Source organism: Vipera berus (assembly GCF_964194415.1).
Source record: "Vipera berus genome assembly, chromosome: 3".
Lineage (NCBI taxonomy): Eukaryota > Metazoa > Chordata > Lepidosauria > Squamata > Viperidae > Vipera > Vipera berus.
The window spans coordinates 74615840-74636295 of NC_138204.1; the positions used below are offsets into that span (position 1 = coordinate 74615840).

At 41.1% G+C, this 20456-nt stretch overlaps 1 protein-coding gene across 1 annotated transcript in view; it reads right to left on the reverse strand.

The window, feature by feature from the left end:
- The window catches only part of SLC44A5 (solute carrier family 44 member 5), a 193346-nt gene that overhangs the window by 29472 nt on the left and 143418 nt on the right, over positions 1–20456 (reverse strand). Inside the window, exons 8-12 of the mRNA XM_081324949.1 lie at positions 14108–14231; positions 12890–12973; positions 12475–12587; positions 10587–10718; positions 7796–7895 (exon numbers count right to left, since the gene is read on the reverse strand). Of these exons, the coding sequence (XP_081181075.1) occupies positions 7796–7895; positions 10587–10718; positions 12475–12587; positions 12890–12973; positions 14108–14231 (553 nt within the window). The remainder of the gene's footprint in view (positions 1–7795; positions 7896–10586; positions 10719–12474; positions 12588–12889; positions 12974–14107; positions 14232–20456) is intronic.

A 20456-nucleotide genomic window follows, 5' to 3' on the forward strand; every position in this document is an offset into this window, starting at 1 on the left:
ATTTTGGCCTGTTCAAGACTCTAAACCTGGTCTCCCGTACCTTCTGGTGGCCCCGAGTCCGACACGATGTCCAGTCTTATGTCACCTCCTGCATCCCATGCAGGCAGGCCAAGTCAGCGACAGGGGCCCCGCCTGGTTTACTGCAGCCTTTGCCAACACCCAAGAGACCCTGGGGGGCTGTGTCCATGGACTTTCTGACGGATCTACCCCCATCCTCCGGCTTCACGACAGTGTTTGTGGTGGTGGACATGTTGACCAAGATGGCGCACTTCATCCCCTGTCGCGGCTTACCGTCAGCTCGCGCCACTAGTCACATGTTCATCCAACAGGTGTTCCGGCTGCACGGCCTTCCCGATAGAGTCGTCTCCGATAGGGGGGCCCAGTTTACAGCCCGCTTCTGGCAGGAGTTGATGCGGGCGTTGGACATTAAGGTTTGCCTCTCGTCCGCGCATCATCCTCAGACCGACGGGGGTACCGAGAAGGTCATCGGCATTTTAGAGCAGTATCTGCGCTGCTACGTTAACCTGCAGCAGGACAATTGGGTGGACTACTTGGCCATAGCCGAGTTTGCCTTTAACAACTCGCAGCACACCTCCACGCAGATGACACCGTTCTTGGCCAACGTGGGTTATCACCCCCGGTTTTTCCCCCTTTCTCCCGTGGACTCACCGGAGCCGGCAGCGAACGAATTCATGGCGGAGTTACAGGCAATCCATCGGTTGGTGCGACGGCAGCTGGAGAAGGCCAAGGCCGACTACAAGAGGTTCGCCGATCGGTCGAGAAGGGATACGCCTCCACTATCGGTGGGGGATCGGGTCTGGCTGTCCACCAGGAACCTGCCATCCACTCGGCCGGCGAGGAAGCTGGACCACCGTTACCTTGGACCGTTCCCAGTCGAGGCCGTCATCAACCCGGTCGCCTATCGTTTAACTCTGCCACGTTCCCTGCGCGTGCACCCCGTCTTCCATCGGTCCTTGCTGGTCCCCGAACGACCGGCCTGTCCACTTCGCCAGGCGGAACCTCCACCATCAGGAACTCGTGATGGAGACAGCACCCCCGAGTACGAGGTCGCCAGCATCAGGGATTCCCGCTGGCTGAAAGGTCGCTTCCAGTACCTGATCGAGTGGAAAGGGTACGGGCCGGAGGACTTCACATGGGAAGACGCGACCGCCGTTCATACCCCTGCGTTGGTGACTGCTTTTCACGAACAGTTCCCATCCCGACCGCATCCGGATCGGCAGACCCGGGGGAAGGGCCCTGCGGTGCGGGATAGTGTTGTGACTCAGGGCCAGCCTGTGGGTCCGACAGCCGGCTCCGATGTATCGGAGGACTCAGATGTGGGGGAGGAGGGAAACGAACCGGCTGATGATGATGATTTGGAGGCTTTGCAGAGCCCTCAGCCGGGGACCTCTTCTCAGCTGTGTGAGCCCGAGAGTGCGGAAGATGATGACCCACAGCTGGCCCTGTTCAAGGACGCCCGACGCAGGAGGCAGACGAGCAGGGACAAACAAAGAAAGACTATGGGACTCCTCGGGAGGAGGCACAGGGAGACCACGCCCTGAGCTCTCTATAAAAGAAGTGTTTGGGGAGGGGCTGGTTGCTGAAAGCAACTTTTTCCGCTTGAGAAGACAAGCTCTTGTGTTTTTGTTAACTGCGTAATTAAATCTTGGCAGAAGCCTTTTAGCCTTGGACGCTTTCCAGACTCTTCTTTTGATTAGGGGTGCGAGAAGAGGGCTGGTTCAGAACAGTGCGTTCCATGATTCCCTGGAAAATGCCTGGTGCAACACTAACCCCAAATTGTAAACGCTTCACTTTAAAAGCCCCCCTGTGAGTCACGATCATTTGAGCAGCGGCTGTGGCCTCATCAACCGGCAGTTGCTGATAGGCCTGTGCCAAATCTAACTTTGCGAAAATGGTGCCCCCTTGCAAAGATGCCAAGATGTGGTTCACCCGTGGGACAGGGTATGCATGTTGCTAAAGGGCTTTGTTAATTGTGCATTTGTAGTCTGCACATATTCTAATTTCTCCGTTGGCCTTAAGTGGTGTTACTATAGGAGTTTCCCACTCCCCACCATCAACTGGTTGCAAAACACCCTGTTCTACAAGCTTGTCTATTTCTGTGTCAATTTTATGTTTGAGGGCAAAGGGAACCCTTCGAGGCTTAATCCTAATGGGGACCACGTTGGGGTCTAGCTTGAATGATATAGGCGGGCCTGTGTATGTTTCTAGTGCTGAATCAAATACATCTGCAAAGTCCTCGCAAACTGACGTTAGATTCGTGGCTTGTGTCTGGTTGATACCAGTTACTTGGATACCTAATGCATCAAACCAATCAAGTCCAATTAGACTCGTTCTCTGGCCCCCTACTACTACAACATCCAGGTGCTCAAAAAATCTCTTAAATTTAATGACCAAGCTTCACCCTTGACTATGACTTTCGCGTTTTGAAAATCTGTTGAAATCATGTCGGAGGGCCTTACCTTGGCCCATTTTCTACTGCGACTGCACACAAAATTAAATGTGTCCAGAGAAATGATGGAAACGGCTGAGCCTGTGTCCAACTCCATTTTACAGGGGACGCCTTGTAGCTCCACCTGGAGTTTAAATTTGGGTCTGAGGGGGCGTCGGGCCCCGGTGTGGCATACACTTCTGCGGCTTGCAAAAACCCCACACTAAACGGCCCCTGGGCCCCGGTACCTCTCCTGGTTGGATCTTCCAAGTGGCGCTTCGATGGCTGGTCCCTCTGGCGAGCTTTGCATACTGCTGCGATGTGGCCGGTTTTGCCGCAGGCCCGGCACGTGGCTGACCGGAATCTGCAGTCTGCGTGTTGGTGGCAGCCGCCACAACCTTTACATCTAGGTAGAGATCTGCCTTGAATGGAGTCTCTTGTTGCTTGCTGCTGTGGTGCTGTGTGTCGGACTGCCTGTGCTGTTTGTCGACTTCGGCATCTTCTTCATCTTCTGATTCCTCTGTGCATTCAGCGTCCTCGTGGTGGACTGTTTCTTCATGTTGTGTTGTTTTGGTGGGCCAGATTGTTCGGATGGCTCCCCCGGCGGCTTCGTCTGCCATGACTTCGTCCTAGGCTTCAGTGAATGACAGATTGGGTCTAGCAAAAAGTTTTTGCTGCAGCTCTCAATTTCGTAGGCCGCAGACAAGCCGGTCTCCAAGTTGCTCTTTGACGTTTGAAAATTTACACAGGCGTACGGCCTGCCTCAAGGCCGCGATGTACTCTGACACAGTCTCACTGGGCTGCTGTGTTCGTTGTTCGAAGGCATAATGCCAAGCAATCACCGACATCTTCAGTTGGAAGTGTTCTCCGAGCTTCTTCTTTAGATCAGCTTAGGAGACCGATTCCAGTGGCGTTGGCACGAACAGGTTTTCAGCCAGATCAAATGTTGCTGGGCCACACACAAAGAGCAGCGTGGCGGCCTTCAGTCCATCCTCTGCAACCTGGTTCACCCAGAGGTAGTTTTCAACCTGGGACAGGTACGATAGCCATCCTTCTGGTCACTTGATGTCGAACTCTCGTAGCCGTCTGACCTTGGGCATTCATTCTTCTGGTCTTCTCGGCTGGTTCCTGCATCTTCTGATCCTGCTTCTCCAATGCCCAGGGACTGATCCACTGAGCATGTGGTCGCTAGTGTGTCTGGCTAGCCGACCGTGGGGGGGGGGAAATGCCTTTCCCACCAGGGGTGCGCTGCCTCTCCCCTAGTGACTTTCAGCTCCTTCGAAGAAGCAGGATCCCACCTTCGTCGCCAGTGTTGTGTAGTGAGTTCGTTTCGCAGGAATGAAGATGAGGTGAGTGAGTTCAGCAATGGACATGTTTATTTGCTTGCAGGATCTGAACTGAGAAACTGAGCTGCAGCCTGCAGCAATTTATAGCCTGGCCCCTAGGCGACAGCCAATAGGTTTAAAGCAACCCATTGCCACCTAGGGGCAGCCAATAGCAGCACTGGAGACGAGGTGTCTGAGTTGCTGGGAGCCATTAGCTAGCTCCAGCTTACCATGTGGTGTTACACTTAAGCCCAATACATAACAATTTTCTTCTCCTTTTAAGCCAATCTCTTCTATGTAACATTTTATTGTTCTTTCTATTCTTTTTCAATGTTTGTTTGTTATTTCAATTTATATGGCTGCCCATCTCAAATGCATGCCTTGAGGGAGATAACAACCATTAAAAACATCATAAAACAATACAATCAGTAGCTGGTAAAAATGTAGAACAAAGTCTTCAAATTTGGCCCTTTTATGACTTGTGGACTTCAGCTCCCAGAATTCCTCAACCAAGCACACTGGCTGAGGACTTCTGGGAGTTGAAGTCCACAAGTCATAAAAGGGCCAAGTTTGAAGACCCCTGATGTAGAATCACAACTAATAAATTAATATATCCATTGCACTGGCTCTGCCACACCTCTGGATACCTAAGTCTGATAACAAAACCATGCTTTTAAGTTCTTGTGAACAGCCAGCAGACTCTCATCTCTAATCTCAACTCTGAAGGGAGATGTTTCAAAGGTTATGTGGCATGACTTAAAAAGGTTCTCTGTCTGATGACATTTTAAAATAATCAGAAGAGAATAATGGGTCAGGTAGATATAATCAGGGAGAGTTTATCCAGTCCCTCAGATAAGCCATCTCCATGTAATGGAGCAATTTATAGGTCATTACCAGCACCTTGAATTGGACCTAGAAACGTAATAGCAACCAATGAAGCTTGCAGAGCAGAAGTATAATGTGTACTGGTCAAGCAGCACATATAATGGCCTATACCACTGTACAAGCTGTAGCTTCCAGATATTCTTCAAGGGTAGCTGCACATAAGGCACACTGAAATAGTCCATTCAGAGGTGACATCAGTGTGTGTGAACAGAGCATCCTAGTCCGTTGGCAAAGGGCCCTGGCAGGCCAGCAGCAGTGGGGGCACTCTGGCAGTTGCACAGAAGATCTGGGCTGACTCACCCTGCTCCAGGCAGGAGCAGCCCAGAGCAGCATGGCCAGGAGGGCAAAGAGTCCTGCAAGGCCCGAAGAGCGCCAGGTTCAGCCCTTAGCCTGGCGCCTGCAGCACTGAGTAGGCATGCAGGCTGGCGCTCAGCAGCCCAAATGTGGAGGCGTAGGCAATGCGGTTCCACCGCTGGCCGCTGGTTAAGGACTCTGGCAGGCCAGTGGTGGGGCGGCACTCTGGATCTGGGCCAACTTGCCCCACACCAGGCTCGGCACCCTTTCTGCCACTGCCCACCATGGCCACTCCAGTACCGTATCTGGTTCGCCGCCATGATCTCGCTGCCACGTTGCACAGGCCCCACCCGACCCCCAAGCACTCATGTTGTACTGGTACAGATACCAGCAAAAAGTAAGCCCTTCCCAAAAGTAAAACCTAGTGTTTACTTCAGAGCTCAAAAGAAAGTAAGACCGGGTCTTACTTTCGGGGAAACACGAATGGATGGATGCATTTATTTATGTATTTGAAATATTTATGTAGCCACACATCTTATATCTAACTCTGGGTTTTCTTCAACCATCAATCAATAAAAAGACAACATAATACATACACTTCCATATATCTATTAAAACGTCAAATATTAAACCTGGTACCAAAGGTAAGCTTCCACATGCTGTCTATCATTAAACTTTCTTGTCCTTTTCACCCTATCTCAGCTTGGTAATTACTTGGTAATCTTATGAAACCTGACTTTCTTCTCTACATGAGCATACTTTTTATATAATTACCATTTCAATTTTCATAAGCCTTCCCTAATGCGGGCAATATACTCCGCGCCTGTTTATAATTATTTCACATAATTCAAATAAAAGCTAAAACTTAAATTAATCCTTGCGTTAAACATTAGTTCTACATGGACAATTAACGTATTGTGCTAGAAACATCTTGACTGTTTTTTCAATCACTGAAGCTTATGCTATTCAAGAAATAATTACTACAAATCAGTGTATTTCAGAATTTAATAATGGGTAGGCCTTACTGAAACCATAACTGTTTATAATAATAAACTGCTTGTTAAATTCTAGGAATAGATTGTAACTGATTTATTGCTAGTATAAACTGCCATTTTACTGAAGAGATGATTAAACTAAACTTGAAAATTTTTTTTAGCTTTCAGTCATTAATCACATATTTTTCAAGACCTTGATTAGGGGTTACATTCTGTTGGGTTCACAATGAAGTGCAATGTTTCTTTTGATGAATGCATCAAAAGTCATCATATTTATGCACTTTCCAGTGCAGAAATATTGGACAGTATTTCTGTGATATTTAGTGATCTTTAATAGAATATACACTCACTATAATGAACTATTATTTTTTCACTACAAGTTTATGAAAATCTCTGCACACATTCTTTTAATTGTATTGTATTAATTTGCTATGATGCTTCTAGGTGACCCCTGAAAAATAGTTGTGTTTGATGAACAGAGTCGATATACCTCACTACATATTTAACTTTCAACTTCCCCCAAAACAGCAACCCTGATTATTGGCTCAGTGAGGAATAACAGACTGAAACTCAGTTTATACAAGAGACAAGGATGCTCTTTAGGGAGGAAAAAACAGAGAATTTCAGAGTGAAATACTTTTGCCCTTACATTTATTTTCAATATCATTTCAGACAAAATAACCGAACAAATGATGCTGGCCAATCCTTCCATAGAGATGCCAAATATACATTTTAGTAAAAAATATAATGTGATTCACAGTTTTTGAGGTAGCAGGATCGTATTAATTAATCAAGACTTGGCATTCTTGCAGAATAGCTCTCTTCACAATTAAGATAACCTACTTCAAAAGAGAATGTCAGGTCTCTTTCTTTCACTGTACAATCTGACTGAATCTATGAACTGGAGCAAATAGCCTGATATCTTTCTGACAGGCTTCCACTTATCATGGCTTTTTGCCAACTTTGCATACAGTCATATTTTTATGCAGGCACTCAAACAGTTGTTCCGGGCTAGTTTGTGTCAGCTTTGTTGATGGGAAGAGTAGAGATCGTTCTGTTCTCAGAGAAATGTTTCTCATAGGAAAGAAAGGAAAAGAGCTATAGATGGTCTGACTTTGGAAGTGGAAATTAGCGCTGGCTAATTCAAAACTTAATGTTTAGATGGCTTTCTGGTGAATCGAAAATGGATGGACCAGTGTTAACTGCTGAAAATCTATTGCTAGTTCAGGGGAGTCATATGGAGGATACGGCACAATCCAGACAGGTGTGCTGGGGAGCAGAAGAAGGAAAGCACCATAAGAATGTGTCAAAGTGGAAAACAGCTCTCAGTCGATCTGAACTTGATTTTACCAGCCTGAGTAAGAAAAACCAGCTGTCAGCTGGGCAGATAGAAAAAAAAATGCCACCAATCTCTATAATCCATCCTTTAACTCTAAAATTAGGAAGTAAACAGGGTAAGGAATAGAGTATTCCATTATATATTTAGCTCACATTGTGATCTATAAATATTGGATGCTTAAAGTTGTTTTAGGCTGCAGGGGGAAAAAAATGTTCTTGCCTCACAATTAAAGCTGTTTAATCAGCCGAGGCTTGGGAACAGGAAAAAAAAAATTGCAACGGATTGCAGTGCAATCAGTTGTTTGCTTGCTTGCCAAGTAAGGCCAAAAAAGTGAAATTGCACAAAATTCTCATTTTAACATGTTTCTTAAAAAGAATTCAAGTGGCATATTGCCCTGAATTTCTAGAAAAACCTAAAAATCGTATACTCAGGTCACAATCTCTCCACTAATGGACAGGGAAGCCTGCATCCAGAATACCGCAAAAATGAGAATGTTAATAATACTTACCGGCTACCTTCTTTCAAAAGGGCAATTGCAATCCGAATTCGATTTCTCAGAAATATTAACATCAGTATAATGACAACTTCCATTATACAAAGTAGTATCACTGAAAACAAAAAAAAATAAGCTTGTCAAAAAAATAAGGCTGACTTAATCTCAAAACAACACATTGCCATTTAGAAGGGTCAGTTTCTGTGGTCCCTTTCCCAACTGCATCTTATTCAGGATTCCAGTGGAATTAAATCTCAACATACCTAGATCAAGCCTAAGCTATTTTATACACACTAAAGCAAGTATTTCATCAAGATTGTACTCTCTCATCACAATGATATTTTTGAGTTTCATTTTGCATACCGCAAGACTTCTCCTCAATGAATATTATGGCATATAGTACAATGAAATTGATGAAGAAAACCATTTTCAATGCAATGCATTACTTTAAATATAATTTTAAATTTAACGCTATTAGTTTAAAGAAATATCTGTTTCAAATTACACAGTCCTTATTCATTGACTGCCATTTGCTATTTTCGTACATTGTATCTGGAGATGTTAAATATAATCAATGCTTATATGTGTCTGATTTTGTTCTCTTATTTATTGTATCTCAGTGCTTATCATTATTATTCCTGGATAACAACTTTTTAATGTGTAAAAGCAGCCTGAATTTTGGCTATTTTTTATGTACTGATATTTACTTGAAGTTACGGTAACTGTCTGGAATTCCAGTATGACTTTTGTCTAGATTCAGAAATTCTGCAAATGAGAAATAACACTAAAATTGTAAGTCTGTTTTCCTCCCAGAAAGTAATGGGGTAAAAGTAACAGGAACAATCCACTTCATCACAGGCAAGAAAACTCACACTGAGTTTTATTGAACATAATAGGGATTATTTCTCAGTTTCAAATTGGGTTTCATTTTAAGTCTTGATCCTACAGACATGTTGGAATACAATACTATTGTCCCCAGAGCAGAAGAAAACAAGGGAGACTTTACAATTTGATTTTGCCTGCAGGCTCAATGAAATAGAATACATGTAATGTGTTTTTAAGAAGTTTATTTATCTATATGGAGCAGTAAAATACAATATTCTGAATTGTGTTTTAGTGTGATTTATCCTACTTATCTTAGGATCTTCCCAGCCTATTCCCATGTTTCCTACCTGCATAGATGCAGCAATGTGTGAACTCTGTTTCCATCGTACATTCTCCAATTCATTCATTTTAAGAAAAAGTAGTCAATAGCTTTGCTCAGTGGTGGGATTCAGCCAGTTTGCACCAGTTTGGCAGAACCGGTAGCTAATTTTTTGTTGCCCAGGCCCAGAATGGAATTCCGGAAGCCACATCCACACAAAGAATTGGTTGTTCACATATATGAATCCCACCACAGGCTTTGCTGCATCTGGAAGCCTATTCCAGAGCAAACATCTACTACTTGGTGCCATGTAGATATGTCAGACCACACATCCCATAATTTTCAGATGTCATGGACATGCTCTAGATGAAGCTGCTATGTGAGATCATCTGGGGATCATTCTGGGGTGCAATATTATTAGTACGCTGACAGTAACAGATTTTATACACTTCCCTGCCCTGTGCCAGAGATGACACTAATGTCCTAAGTGTTTGAAGACTCCCAGGGTCTCCCAGATCACAATGGGTTAAAGCTGAACCCAAGAAAGCAGAGGTCATGTTTGTTCAAAAAGGTTGATTCCAGGGTTATCTCTTGATGAGCAAGCATTACTCCAAAAGGAGCAAGATTATCACTAGAAGGCCAGTCTGAACTCACAGCGCCTGCTAAAACAGCAAGTAAAGTTGTAGCTAGAGAAGTTATTACCCAGCTCCAGCTGATGCTTCAGTTACAGTATTGCCTGGTGCCAGAGAACCTGGGAACAATTAATTCTTGCCCTGATTAATGCCCAGATAGCTACAATGCCCTCTGCATGGAACTACCTTTAAAGACTAATCAGTAGTAACTATTAGTCCAGAATGTAGCAGCTTATGTGCTAACCAATGCCCAACCTTGGGGACACATTACAGCTATGCTGCGGGTTATGAATTAGCTTCCAATTGACTTCTAGATGTAATTTAAAGTTCTACCTCAGCACATTGCTAGACCACTTGGTCCAAACAGAATCATTAGAACTATTAGGGCATTTAGGAATAACATACTCCTAGTTCCCAACCTTGGGCAATAAAAGACGCTAAAGATGGAAACCACAGCTTTTCAAGTGTTGTGTTCATTCTCTCAAACTCATCCTGGAGATAAGACCAACTCTCTGATGACATTCAAGAAAATCCCAAAGCCAGAGTTGCTCCAGAAAGCCTTCTAATTAGACTCGGACATCTTTTATCTTTCTTATTTCTTATTAATATTGGAGCTGAGATAGAGAAATGATTCTATGGCATTTTAATTTTCAATTTGTACTATGGATAAATTTCTTTACATCACGTAAGCCTCTGGGAATCAATTCAAACTGTAGTGGGATATAACTGCAGTAAAATAAAGACATTTATAAATGTCTTGTTTAGACAAACAAAACATTTAGGAAACCTGGTCTTCAGAGCACAGGCTTGCATATTCTGTTAAGTAAAAGTACTCTTGATTTTTAAAAAAATTCAGTGTGTTGGATGAACTCATTCAACTGTAATTTATTTGTCAAGCCATGTTTAAACATATCATAGCTTACCATGCAGTATGTTGAGTTTGGTATCAATCAATCATCAAAGAAGCTGTTTATTCATGTTAATGCTAAGCAGGTGTCTCAAAATACAGGTTTCTCAAAAATTCACTTACTAAATGCTAACCATGTTTGCCTCAGTTGCAGATAGACCCTGAAATCTGTCTGGAATCCAATATCATAGATGGTAAGATCAGAACCAGGTATTCCATGAAGGCGATGATATTCCCAGTAGCAATGCCAGATACCTTTTGAAAAAGAAATAATAGAATCATAGGACAATTTACATCCTTTAGATAATCTATACTGTGGTTTGCTTCAAAATCAAAGAAAATTTTCTGGCAGAAAGATGCTAGAAGATGAAATATAAGAGTTACAAACTATATGCTTGACTTGGGACCTAACACCCAGTAGAAGCCTTCTTATGATATGTATGCATGATCCAGAAGCACTTTTATATGCTTATGCATTAAGAAATTTATGAATGGGATAAGAGAGAACAATAGGGATTTTTACAGAAGTCTCTTGATTTGGTATGTTCTTGTTGGAGAAAAAAAAATCTGGGACCTCTATTTTTGATAGATGAAAGACTAGGATTCTTTTGCTCTTTCAGAAATTTTGAATGTATTAGTTTCAATTCCCATGGTTTGGCTTTGGTTCCTGTTCCCAAAGCTTTATTTATTTATTTTTAACTTTGTGATATGTCACACTTGCCATGCTGGCAAACATTTTCATACTTATGCTGTACTGGATTTCAAATTATTTATTGCATTATTTTTTAAATTTATTGTTTCATTTTGCCTGGCAAACAGAGATGAACTGCTCTATGAGTTATTTTATAAATCTAGCCAGTAAATAGTAAAGACAAAGCAAAACAAGCCTTGCAAAGTCTATAGACACTCTTATTTGAAGAAAATAGCTTCCTGACTCCCAAACAGTCATTAGTCTTTTCACAAATAGTTGAAATTCCAAAAGAAACTTGCCGATAATTTTTTGAGAAGGTGGAGCACCACCCAGTATTTTCTCTCGTGTTTCAGACAGAAAAAAAAATCAAATTCTACTAGAGAGCAACATCAAACATGGAGAATATTGAACATTCTACACTGATAGCTGTCAAAATAGAGCATTCATGTGATATGTGGGTCATGTTTGATAACTGTACAGGTGTTTATGAATCAAGAAACTGAAGGAAAAAAATCACTTTCTCAATTTGCAGTGAAATAGGTTATTAAATTGTCACAGGTGATGAGCCAGATTGTCTGTCTCTCCATTTGCCTGTAGAAAAAAACATACGTACATTTTTAAAAAACTTCCCACTCAAACCATCCTTATGTCCTGCCAAGTTAGTTAGCTGAGGTTGGATGCTTATCTCTTTTTGATGATGACGATTGTAAGACACCTCAAATTCTTGTAAACTAAGTGTTCTTTAAATCTATCATGTCATATTTCAGTTTTCAGTAGGGCAATCATAGAACAAGAAGGAATCATAAACTTGCCAACATACAATAACCAAATGAGCAAATAGTAAAAGATTTGCTTATTCCAATGGCCAATTCCTAACAAAAACTAATAGTGATATTATATTCAGATATATGAAAACATAACAAGTAAACACCTGCATGGTGGGTAGAAGACTATGGTGTTTTTCCTTGGCCCAAGTACTAGTAAAGTACTAATACTAGGTATTGCATTGCTGAAGGAAAAACAAATTGTGTGGAATCCTTGGTGCTCTCTCAGCTTGACTATTTTCCTACAGACGTTACATTATTTCACTAGGTAACATCATCAGTGTTAGAAGGGAATGGGGTTTGCTTTTTATACAGTGGCTATTTAACATTCAATTTGTTTGTAATAGGAAGAGGGGATCTAGAGCACAAATAGAATGGCCCCATAGGAAGGCAGGGAAAGTGCGAGACGGTATAGAATTAAGAGATTATTAGTTCTGCTTATCTCAGTATTAGTAGTAAAAATGCTAGGTAGCTGTATGTAACATTTGGCACTTACCATATCCTATAATCCCAATTACACCAAAGATGAAAATCCAGAAGAGGACTCCTGCTATGAATCTCAGAAGCACAAGAAAGAGCAAGCTGACTACCATTGCAATAAACAGCCCTCTGGGAATAAAAAATAAAATAAAATACAACAGGTTTTTTAAAAAAAGAGCAAGCAGTCTCCTATGGTAGTGTATCCTGGCTTAAAGTATGGCGCTTCAATTGTTTCCCCTAATTTCACTGAGATCTGAAGCAAATAGCAACTAGAAATATAGAAGAATGAATTGGTATAAAAGAACTGAATAAAGAAAGCACAAAAGAATGAATAAAGCAAAGCAAAGAAGCTATATTCCCACTTTGCATGCATCTTCCACTATGACTGTTTTATATGCTGAAGGCATGACTTTTGATGAATAAGAACTTACATTAAGATCCAGTACCAAGAGCTCGCATAGTCTTCAAAAATCTTCATCCCAACTGACCTGGCATCAAGAACATTATTGATGCCACTTTAAAAAGGAAAAAGAAAAACAACTTTTAGACTATGTCCCCCTTATATAAATCAACCAATCCAAGAGCTTACTATAATAACAGTACAACATATCATTAAAAAAAAGATAAGTCACAACTCTGTTCATAGTGTTTGGTTAATTGGCAAAATGGAATATTCAGGGTTATAACTAGTAATAAAACTATATTACATTGAGCTTTGTGCCCAAAGCAATAATAAGCTTCAGGAAAATATAAATCTTATGGAAAAGGCAAGAATATTATAGGTTCTAATTTTATACATATTAAATAGACCTACTTCTGTTTACTGTATATTACACACAGATTATACTATTAAACTATTAACATTTCAAAACAATTATTAAAGCTACGATAAAACCATAGGATATGTAAGCAACATTGGTATACCAGTTATAAGCACAGCTCTAGGGAAGCTTTTATAATGTGTTAGTACTGGTTAACTATAGATGACCGTCATCTGAAAATCAACCATGGTATATGCTTGTTTGAATTAACCGTTTTGCAGGTTGTGCAAGATAACAAGTTTGCAGCTTTGGAGTTTATTTTTAAGGTTGTCTTTCTTATGCTTAAGAGTCTTTATAATGATTAAGATGTCAACAAGGACCAAAGAAATGCAAGTACAAGACCACTCTTAGCCATGGATATTTAGTGGGTAGCTTTGGCCCAATCACCTTTTCTCAGCTCAACCGGTGCTACAATGGTGCTCATGATGAGGAAAAATGGAAGAAAAGCAGGATGTAGGTTAAATGAATTAATTGTTGCTTTTATTAAGCAGCCTTTAATATCCTGTTTGAACAGAAAGGACAGAAATAAAACAATCATAATAATTACAAGCTATGATGTTATTATTGCACTGATATCGTTCCAAGATACTTGGATAAGTAGTGAATGTTTCAGATCAAAAAAGAAATCCACTTCCAGACAAGAATAAGAAAATAATTGCATCTAAAGTTGTTCCTGGAACAAATGAAATCAAAATCATGAAATTCTTCTCCTACATAGAGGTTTGTCCATATAGATTAGTACTGTAAAAAAAAATCCATGGCAATGCATTTGTATGACTAGTCCAGCAAAGTTGTACAGGTAAACACAAAAACACAAACAATCCATACTTTGCTGCTTCCCTGAGATCCGTTACATTCCGCGTTTTTCCTCTTCCATCTTTGAACGTAGTCTGGTTGGCCACAGTCAGAACCCCGTTTTTAGTAGAAAAATCAGGAAAGCACCTCTTAAGAACTGTTAAAACAAAAAGTTATGTGTAGTGTCATGTGTCTTTTTATTAAGATTCATATTTGATACTAAGATGAAACAATGCAGATCAAATTGCATTTTATCATATTAGATTTAACATGATTAGATATAATAACAAGAAGGGACTGTATATGTTTAAAGCAGTATGTGCTATATATTGTGTAATTCATATACAATATCTGTTTCATTTAATTTACTAATGAAATGCAATTAGCTTCACTGGGGACTTTAATATTCTACCACCACTTGTCAAAAAAGATTTCTTCTAAAGCAACTAACAGAAACAGAGAAGGACTTCATGTAAAATTCTAAGAGGGAAGACAAGAATTACAACTTCATTTCCTGATCCTGCTAATTCTCTAGTTTTCTCAGCAGTATTTACATTTTTAAACATAATGCAAAATGCAATATATTTGCATTTTAAATGCAAAAATAAAGCAATCATATTCATGATTGATTTGAAAACTTTTTTTAAAAAAGAGAACAAATGACGTAAGCAAATGTACCACTGGTCACATAACACAACACTTTTGGCACAAATTCTGGCAACCTTATTCTGTACAATGAAGTTGTTGAGTAAGATTTATTGCTACACTATCAGTTCCTTCCCGCCCCATATATCTTTTTCATTTTTTACAAATAACTTGGTGATCTCCATTTTACTCTACAAATTCCTGGACAGCTAATACTAACCCTAAGTGGGTTTGCCCCCACAATGGGAATTTCCCATGTTTTTTACCAGGAAACATAAATAGGGTGGACTCAAAAAGTCAGCAACCTCCAAAGCATACCAATGCACTATGAATCCATTGCTGATGTCCATTTTGCACTGTCAATTCATGAACACCTAACCCTAACCCTAAGTGGATTTGCCGCTCAATTGGATTTTCACAATTCAGTGATCAAAAACATCCCAAGAGAACTGCTTCAAAAGTTCTTGGGTACGTCTAGCAGTGTGCAGGCGAGCATTATCATGAACCAACCCCATACCAGAAGTCAGCATGCCCCGACACTTGTTATGGATGCTTGTCTGAATTTTTATAAGGTTTTGCAGTAGACTTCTGAAATGATGGTTGAACCACGCTCCATGAACTTTACTAGAAGTACTCCTTTGGCTTCTTCATGTTTGGCGGGATTTTCTATGGTTCCACTTCCGGTGTGGTGTTGGTTCACAATAATGCACGTCTGCACACTGATAGACTCACCCAAGAACTTTTGAAGCAGTTCTGTTGAGATGTTTCTGATCACACACACACACATACACCCATAGCCCAGATTTGGCACCGTGTGACTACTACTAAGGAATTTCAAACCTTGTAAGACATTATAACAAGTGCCTCAGTTTGAATGATTATGTTGAAAAATAAAGTAATGTAGTTTTCTAATATGTATAATTTAATTTCTGTATCTGCAACTGTCTATCATTGATAAACAAACGGAGGTTTATTTCCGAACTGCCCTCATATTTTATCAGGAAATGTAGATAAGACAGGCTCAAAGAGTCAGCATTACCCTAAGCCAGACATGTCAAACACAAGGCCCGGGGGCCGGATCCGGCCCGCGAAGTGGTTTCATGCGGCCCGCGAAGCCATCCTGGAAACAGTGAGGGAACGGCCCCCACTGCCTTGGCCCTGGCCCAGAGACCCTCCTTCTGCCCAGAGACCCTCAGATCTGTCCCACTCCTGCCCAGGCCCCCATAGGCACCCTTGATGCGAACGATGTAGAGCTGGCCACGCCCACCCAGTAGGCCATATGTACTCTAGCCACGCCCACCCAGTAGGCCACACCCACCCTGGCCATACCCACCTGGCCCCCTGAGGGCAACCGCAATGCTGATGCGGCCCTCAATGAAATTGAGTTTGACACCCCTGCCCTAAGCATACTGATGCAGAATGAATCTATTGGCAATGTCAATTTAACTCTGTGTTCATGGAGACCTAACCATATCTCTTAAGTGGGTTTGCCCCCAAAGGGATTTTCCCATTTACTTTAGAAATAAACGTAGATAGGGCAGCACCCGCCTAAGCATACCAATGCACTATGAACCTGTTGCTCAATGATTTTCCCATGCATTTTACAAGGAAACTTAATGAGGCGGGTTCAAAAACTCAGCATTTTCCTAAGCATATTGATGCACTGTGAATCTGTTCATGATGTCAATTTTGTTCTCCAGATTCATGGACACTTAATCCAAAGCCTAAGTGGGTTTGTCCCCCATGGGATTTTCCCATTTATTTTACCAGATAATGTAGATAGGTCGGGATCAAAAAGTCGGCACCCTCCTAAGCATAATGATGCACTATGAATCCATTGGTGATGTACATTGTGCTCTCTAAATTTATGGTGACACAACTCTAACCCTAATTGGATTTGCCACCCAATGGGACTTATGCATGTATTTTACTAGGAAACGTAGATAGGGCAGTTTCAAAAAGTCAGTACCCTGCTAAGCATACCCATGCGCTCCGAATCCATTAGAGGTGTCCATTTTGCTCTATAAATTCATGGAGACCTAATCCTAACTCTAAGTGGATTTGCTCCCCAATGGGATTTTCCCGTGTCTTTTGCCACGAAAAGTACTGTAGATAGGTATGCTTGAAAAGTAAGCACCCTCCTAAGCATACCAATGTCCTTTCTCTAATTTCCTTTCTTTCTAGTTTCAGGATTAAATGTATTTCCCTACAGTTTTAGAACTGTGACATGCTTTTTCAATCATCGAAAAAAAAAATCACCCATCATCCTCATCCATCAATCATCACTTTCAGAAATCTCCTATGTGACAGTAAAGAAAAGCCCCATTTTAAACAACTGCCTATTTCCAGCAATATTCCATTTGTCAATTGGAATGGCTTGCTACTAGTAAATAAACCTTTACTTTTTTTCCCATTCTTGCTATTGTCATTAGCTAAACTGTATAATTTTACACAGATAATTACACAAAGTCATTTACAAATCTATATTATTTCTCTTATTGTCAGGGTGAAAAAGTGGGGAGGTCGTAGCTGCATCAATTTTGCCTTACTGCTTTCCTGCGATTTTTGTTTCTATTTTATACAAATTGGAATACACTGCATTTTAGGTTATCCTGGTAAATATCTACCTTTTTATAACTATTAACAAATTATAAAATCATGGCAAAATATTACTACTTTTTTCCATCACAGCAATTATTGTAGCTTTGGGCTTCTTTGCAACTGATAGGCAAGCTACAGCATGAATACACACTGGATTCATGTATCTACCTATTCTTCAGCATGTTTTAAAGAACAGGGCTTGCAGGTTGGGTTTGCACACCATGATACAAACCATGGTATATGAACACTCATGTTTTCCTTTGTACAACACATTAAAAGAAAGCCAACAATACACATTGCTGTCCAGGGGTGTCAAACTGCCAGCCTGCAGCCGGTTGCATCATGTGGAGGCCGCGCCCACCCCAGCTCCAGCAATGCAAAAAAGTTGTGATATGTTGCGACACGTCACGTGACATGGAGAGTTTGACACTCGTGCTGTAAACTGTTTTGTGAACCCAAAAGAGACGTTGAAAAAAAGAAAACGATGCTAATTAAATTAGAGTGAAAAGAAGAAACAGTTTAGGAAGAAGTAAATGAATTTAGCATCATTTTATAGCCCCAAAGAGACTAGCATAAAAGGTATTTAGGTATGTAGATATGTGTGTATAGTATACTGTGTGCTAAGATAAAGCCAGATATGAGAAAATAATATGGAAATAAAGACTGCACACAGAGGACCCAGATTGTTGGGGGCAATAAGCTGACTTTGTAATAATGCCGCTTGGGGTGTGTGTGAAACCCCTAATAAGCAGGCATATACATAGAATGAAGGCTACTGCTAAGCTTGTAAGCCGCCCTGAGTCTTCGGAGAAGGGCGGGATATAAATGGAATTAAAATAAAAATAAATAAATAAATCACATGGCTCTAGATTATTGAAGGACACAATTATCTGATATTTGGATTATGTGAGTTGTCTTATTATATAGTAGCTGAAGCAAAGGAAGATTTAAAATGTGAAACACTAGGATTTAAGATATGGTGCATTCTACTATGGAAGGTTTTGGAGTGCTACAAATTATATATATATATATATATATATATATATATATATATATATATATATATATATATATATATATATATATATATATATATATATATATATATATATATATATATATATATATATATATATATATCTCTTTGGTTATTCGGGTTTTTCCCCCGCGTAGAACTAAAGGTGTAGGAGCGACGTTTTGACGGAATCCCATCCGTCATCATCAGGCTGGTGGCTTCTGCTTCCTTCTTCTGGGAGAAGCATGTGGCTGTTTGTTCCTCTTTTTTAAACTGCCAGAGGGGGTGTGTTCTGTGGGTGGAGGTGTGCTCTGATTGGGTGGGGGATTAAGTGTGTTCTGATTGGGTGGGAGTGTGTTTTGAATGGTGGGTGTGTTCTGATTGGGTGGGGGTGTGTTTTGAGTGGATGGGCTGGTCTCAGCTGCCAGCCTTAGACCTGAGCTGGTGAGTTGTGCTGCTTTTGTTCAGCTTCGTGTTTGTGGTGGTGCCATGTTTTTATAGTGGGTGTCAGTTTGCTTATTGTGTGGTTTGGAGGGGTTTAAAGTGGCTGATGTTGCAGCTGTAGTTAGGTTTCTGTTTTGTGGTTGTGCCTCGTTATCATTGTGGGTTCGGATTTGCTTTTTGAATGGTTGTGTGGTGGTGATGTCATGTGGTGTTATCATGAGTTTGGGTCTGGTATCATTCTTGGTGGTTGGGACTCGTCTGTCAATCAAGGCGGGTTTCCAAATGGTTGGTAGGCGAGAGGTATCATCTCGTTTGTTCATGCTGTGGGGGCGTTTTTCTATCTCAATGGCTTCTCTGATTATTCTGTTGTTAAAATGTTCAATTTTGGCGATAGTTTTGGTTTTTTTAAAATCAATTTCATGTCCCATGGCTTCAAAGTGTTGGACCAGGGATGAAGTTTGTTCTCCCTTTCTGAGTGAGTTTTTGTGCTCTTCAATGTGTGCACTTATTCTTCTGTTGGTCTGTCCGATGTATGTGGTGGGGCAGGTGGTGCATGGGATTTCGTATACTCCTTGGTTTTCTAAGCCAATTATGTCCTTGGGGTTTCTTAGGATGGTGGATATTTTTCTGTCTGTGTAGAATGCTGTTTTGATGTGTTTTTGGAGGACCTTGCTGATTCTGTCTGTGGTCCCTTTTAAGTATGGGAGGAGGGCTTTGCCATTTTCTTGTTCTCTGTCTTGGGTTTTTGTGGGTGTCTCTCTTCGGATTAAGTTGGTAATCGTGTTTCTTTGGAATCCATTGGCTGTTAGTACATTAGTGAGAGTGTGTAGTTCGGTTTTTTGGTGTTGTTCGTCAGCTAGGTGTTTTGTTCTGGAGATGAGTGTCTTGGCTACGGAGTTGATCTGTGCTGGGTGGTGGTGTGAGAGTGCGTTCAGATAGCGGTTTGTGTGTGTTTTTTTATGGTAGATAGTGTGTCCTAGGGAGCCGTTGGATTTCTTGTAGACTAAGACATCAAGGAAGGGGAGTTGATTGTTAGCTTCTGTTTCCATGGTGAATTGTATTTTGGGGTGTAGGCTATTGAGGTGTGTGAGGAAGTCATCCAGTTTTTCTTTGCCGTGTGGCCAGATTACGAAGGTGTCATCTACGTATCTGAGCCAGAGTTTGGGTTTGTGGTTGGATTTTTCTAGAGCGAGGGTTTCAAAGTGTTCCATGTAGAGGTTTGCGATGACAGGTGAAAGGGGTGATCCCATGGGTGCTCCTTCCATTTGTTTGTATCTTTGTCCATTGTAGATGAAGTATGTGTTAGATAGGCAGTGGTTGGTCAGATCTAGGATGTGTTTTGGGGGATTGTATTTATTTAGGATAGCTGTCAAGGCTTCTTTGATTGGCACTTGGGTGAAGAGGGATACGACATCGAAGCTCACAAGTAGGTCACAGGGCTGTAAGTTTAGTTTACTTATGATCTCTATGAATTGGAATGAATTTTGTACGTGTGAGGTGATGGAATTTGCGTAAGGCTGTAGTTGTTTGGCAAGAAATTTGGCTAGATTTTGTAGAGGTGAGCCTATGGAGCTGACTATGGGTCTGAGTGGGGTTCCTTCTTTGTGTATCTTGGGCAGACCATAGAGCTTAGGACATCTGGATGATTTTTCTCTGGGAATGATTGTTTTCTGGATC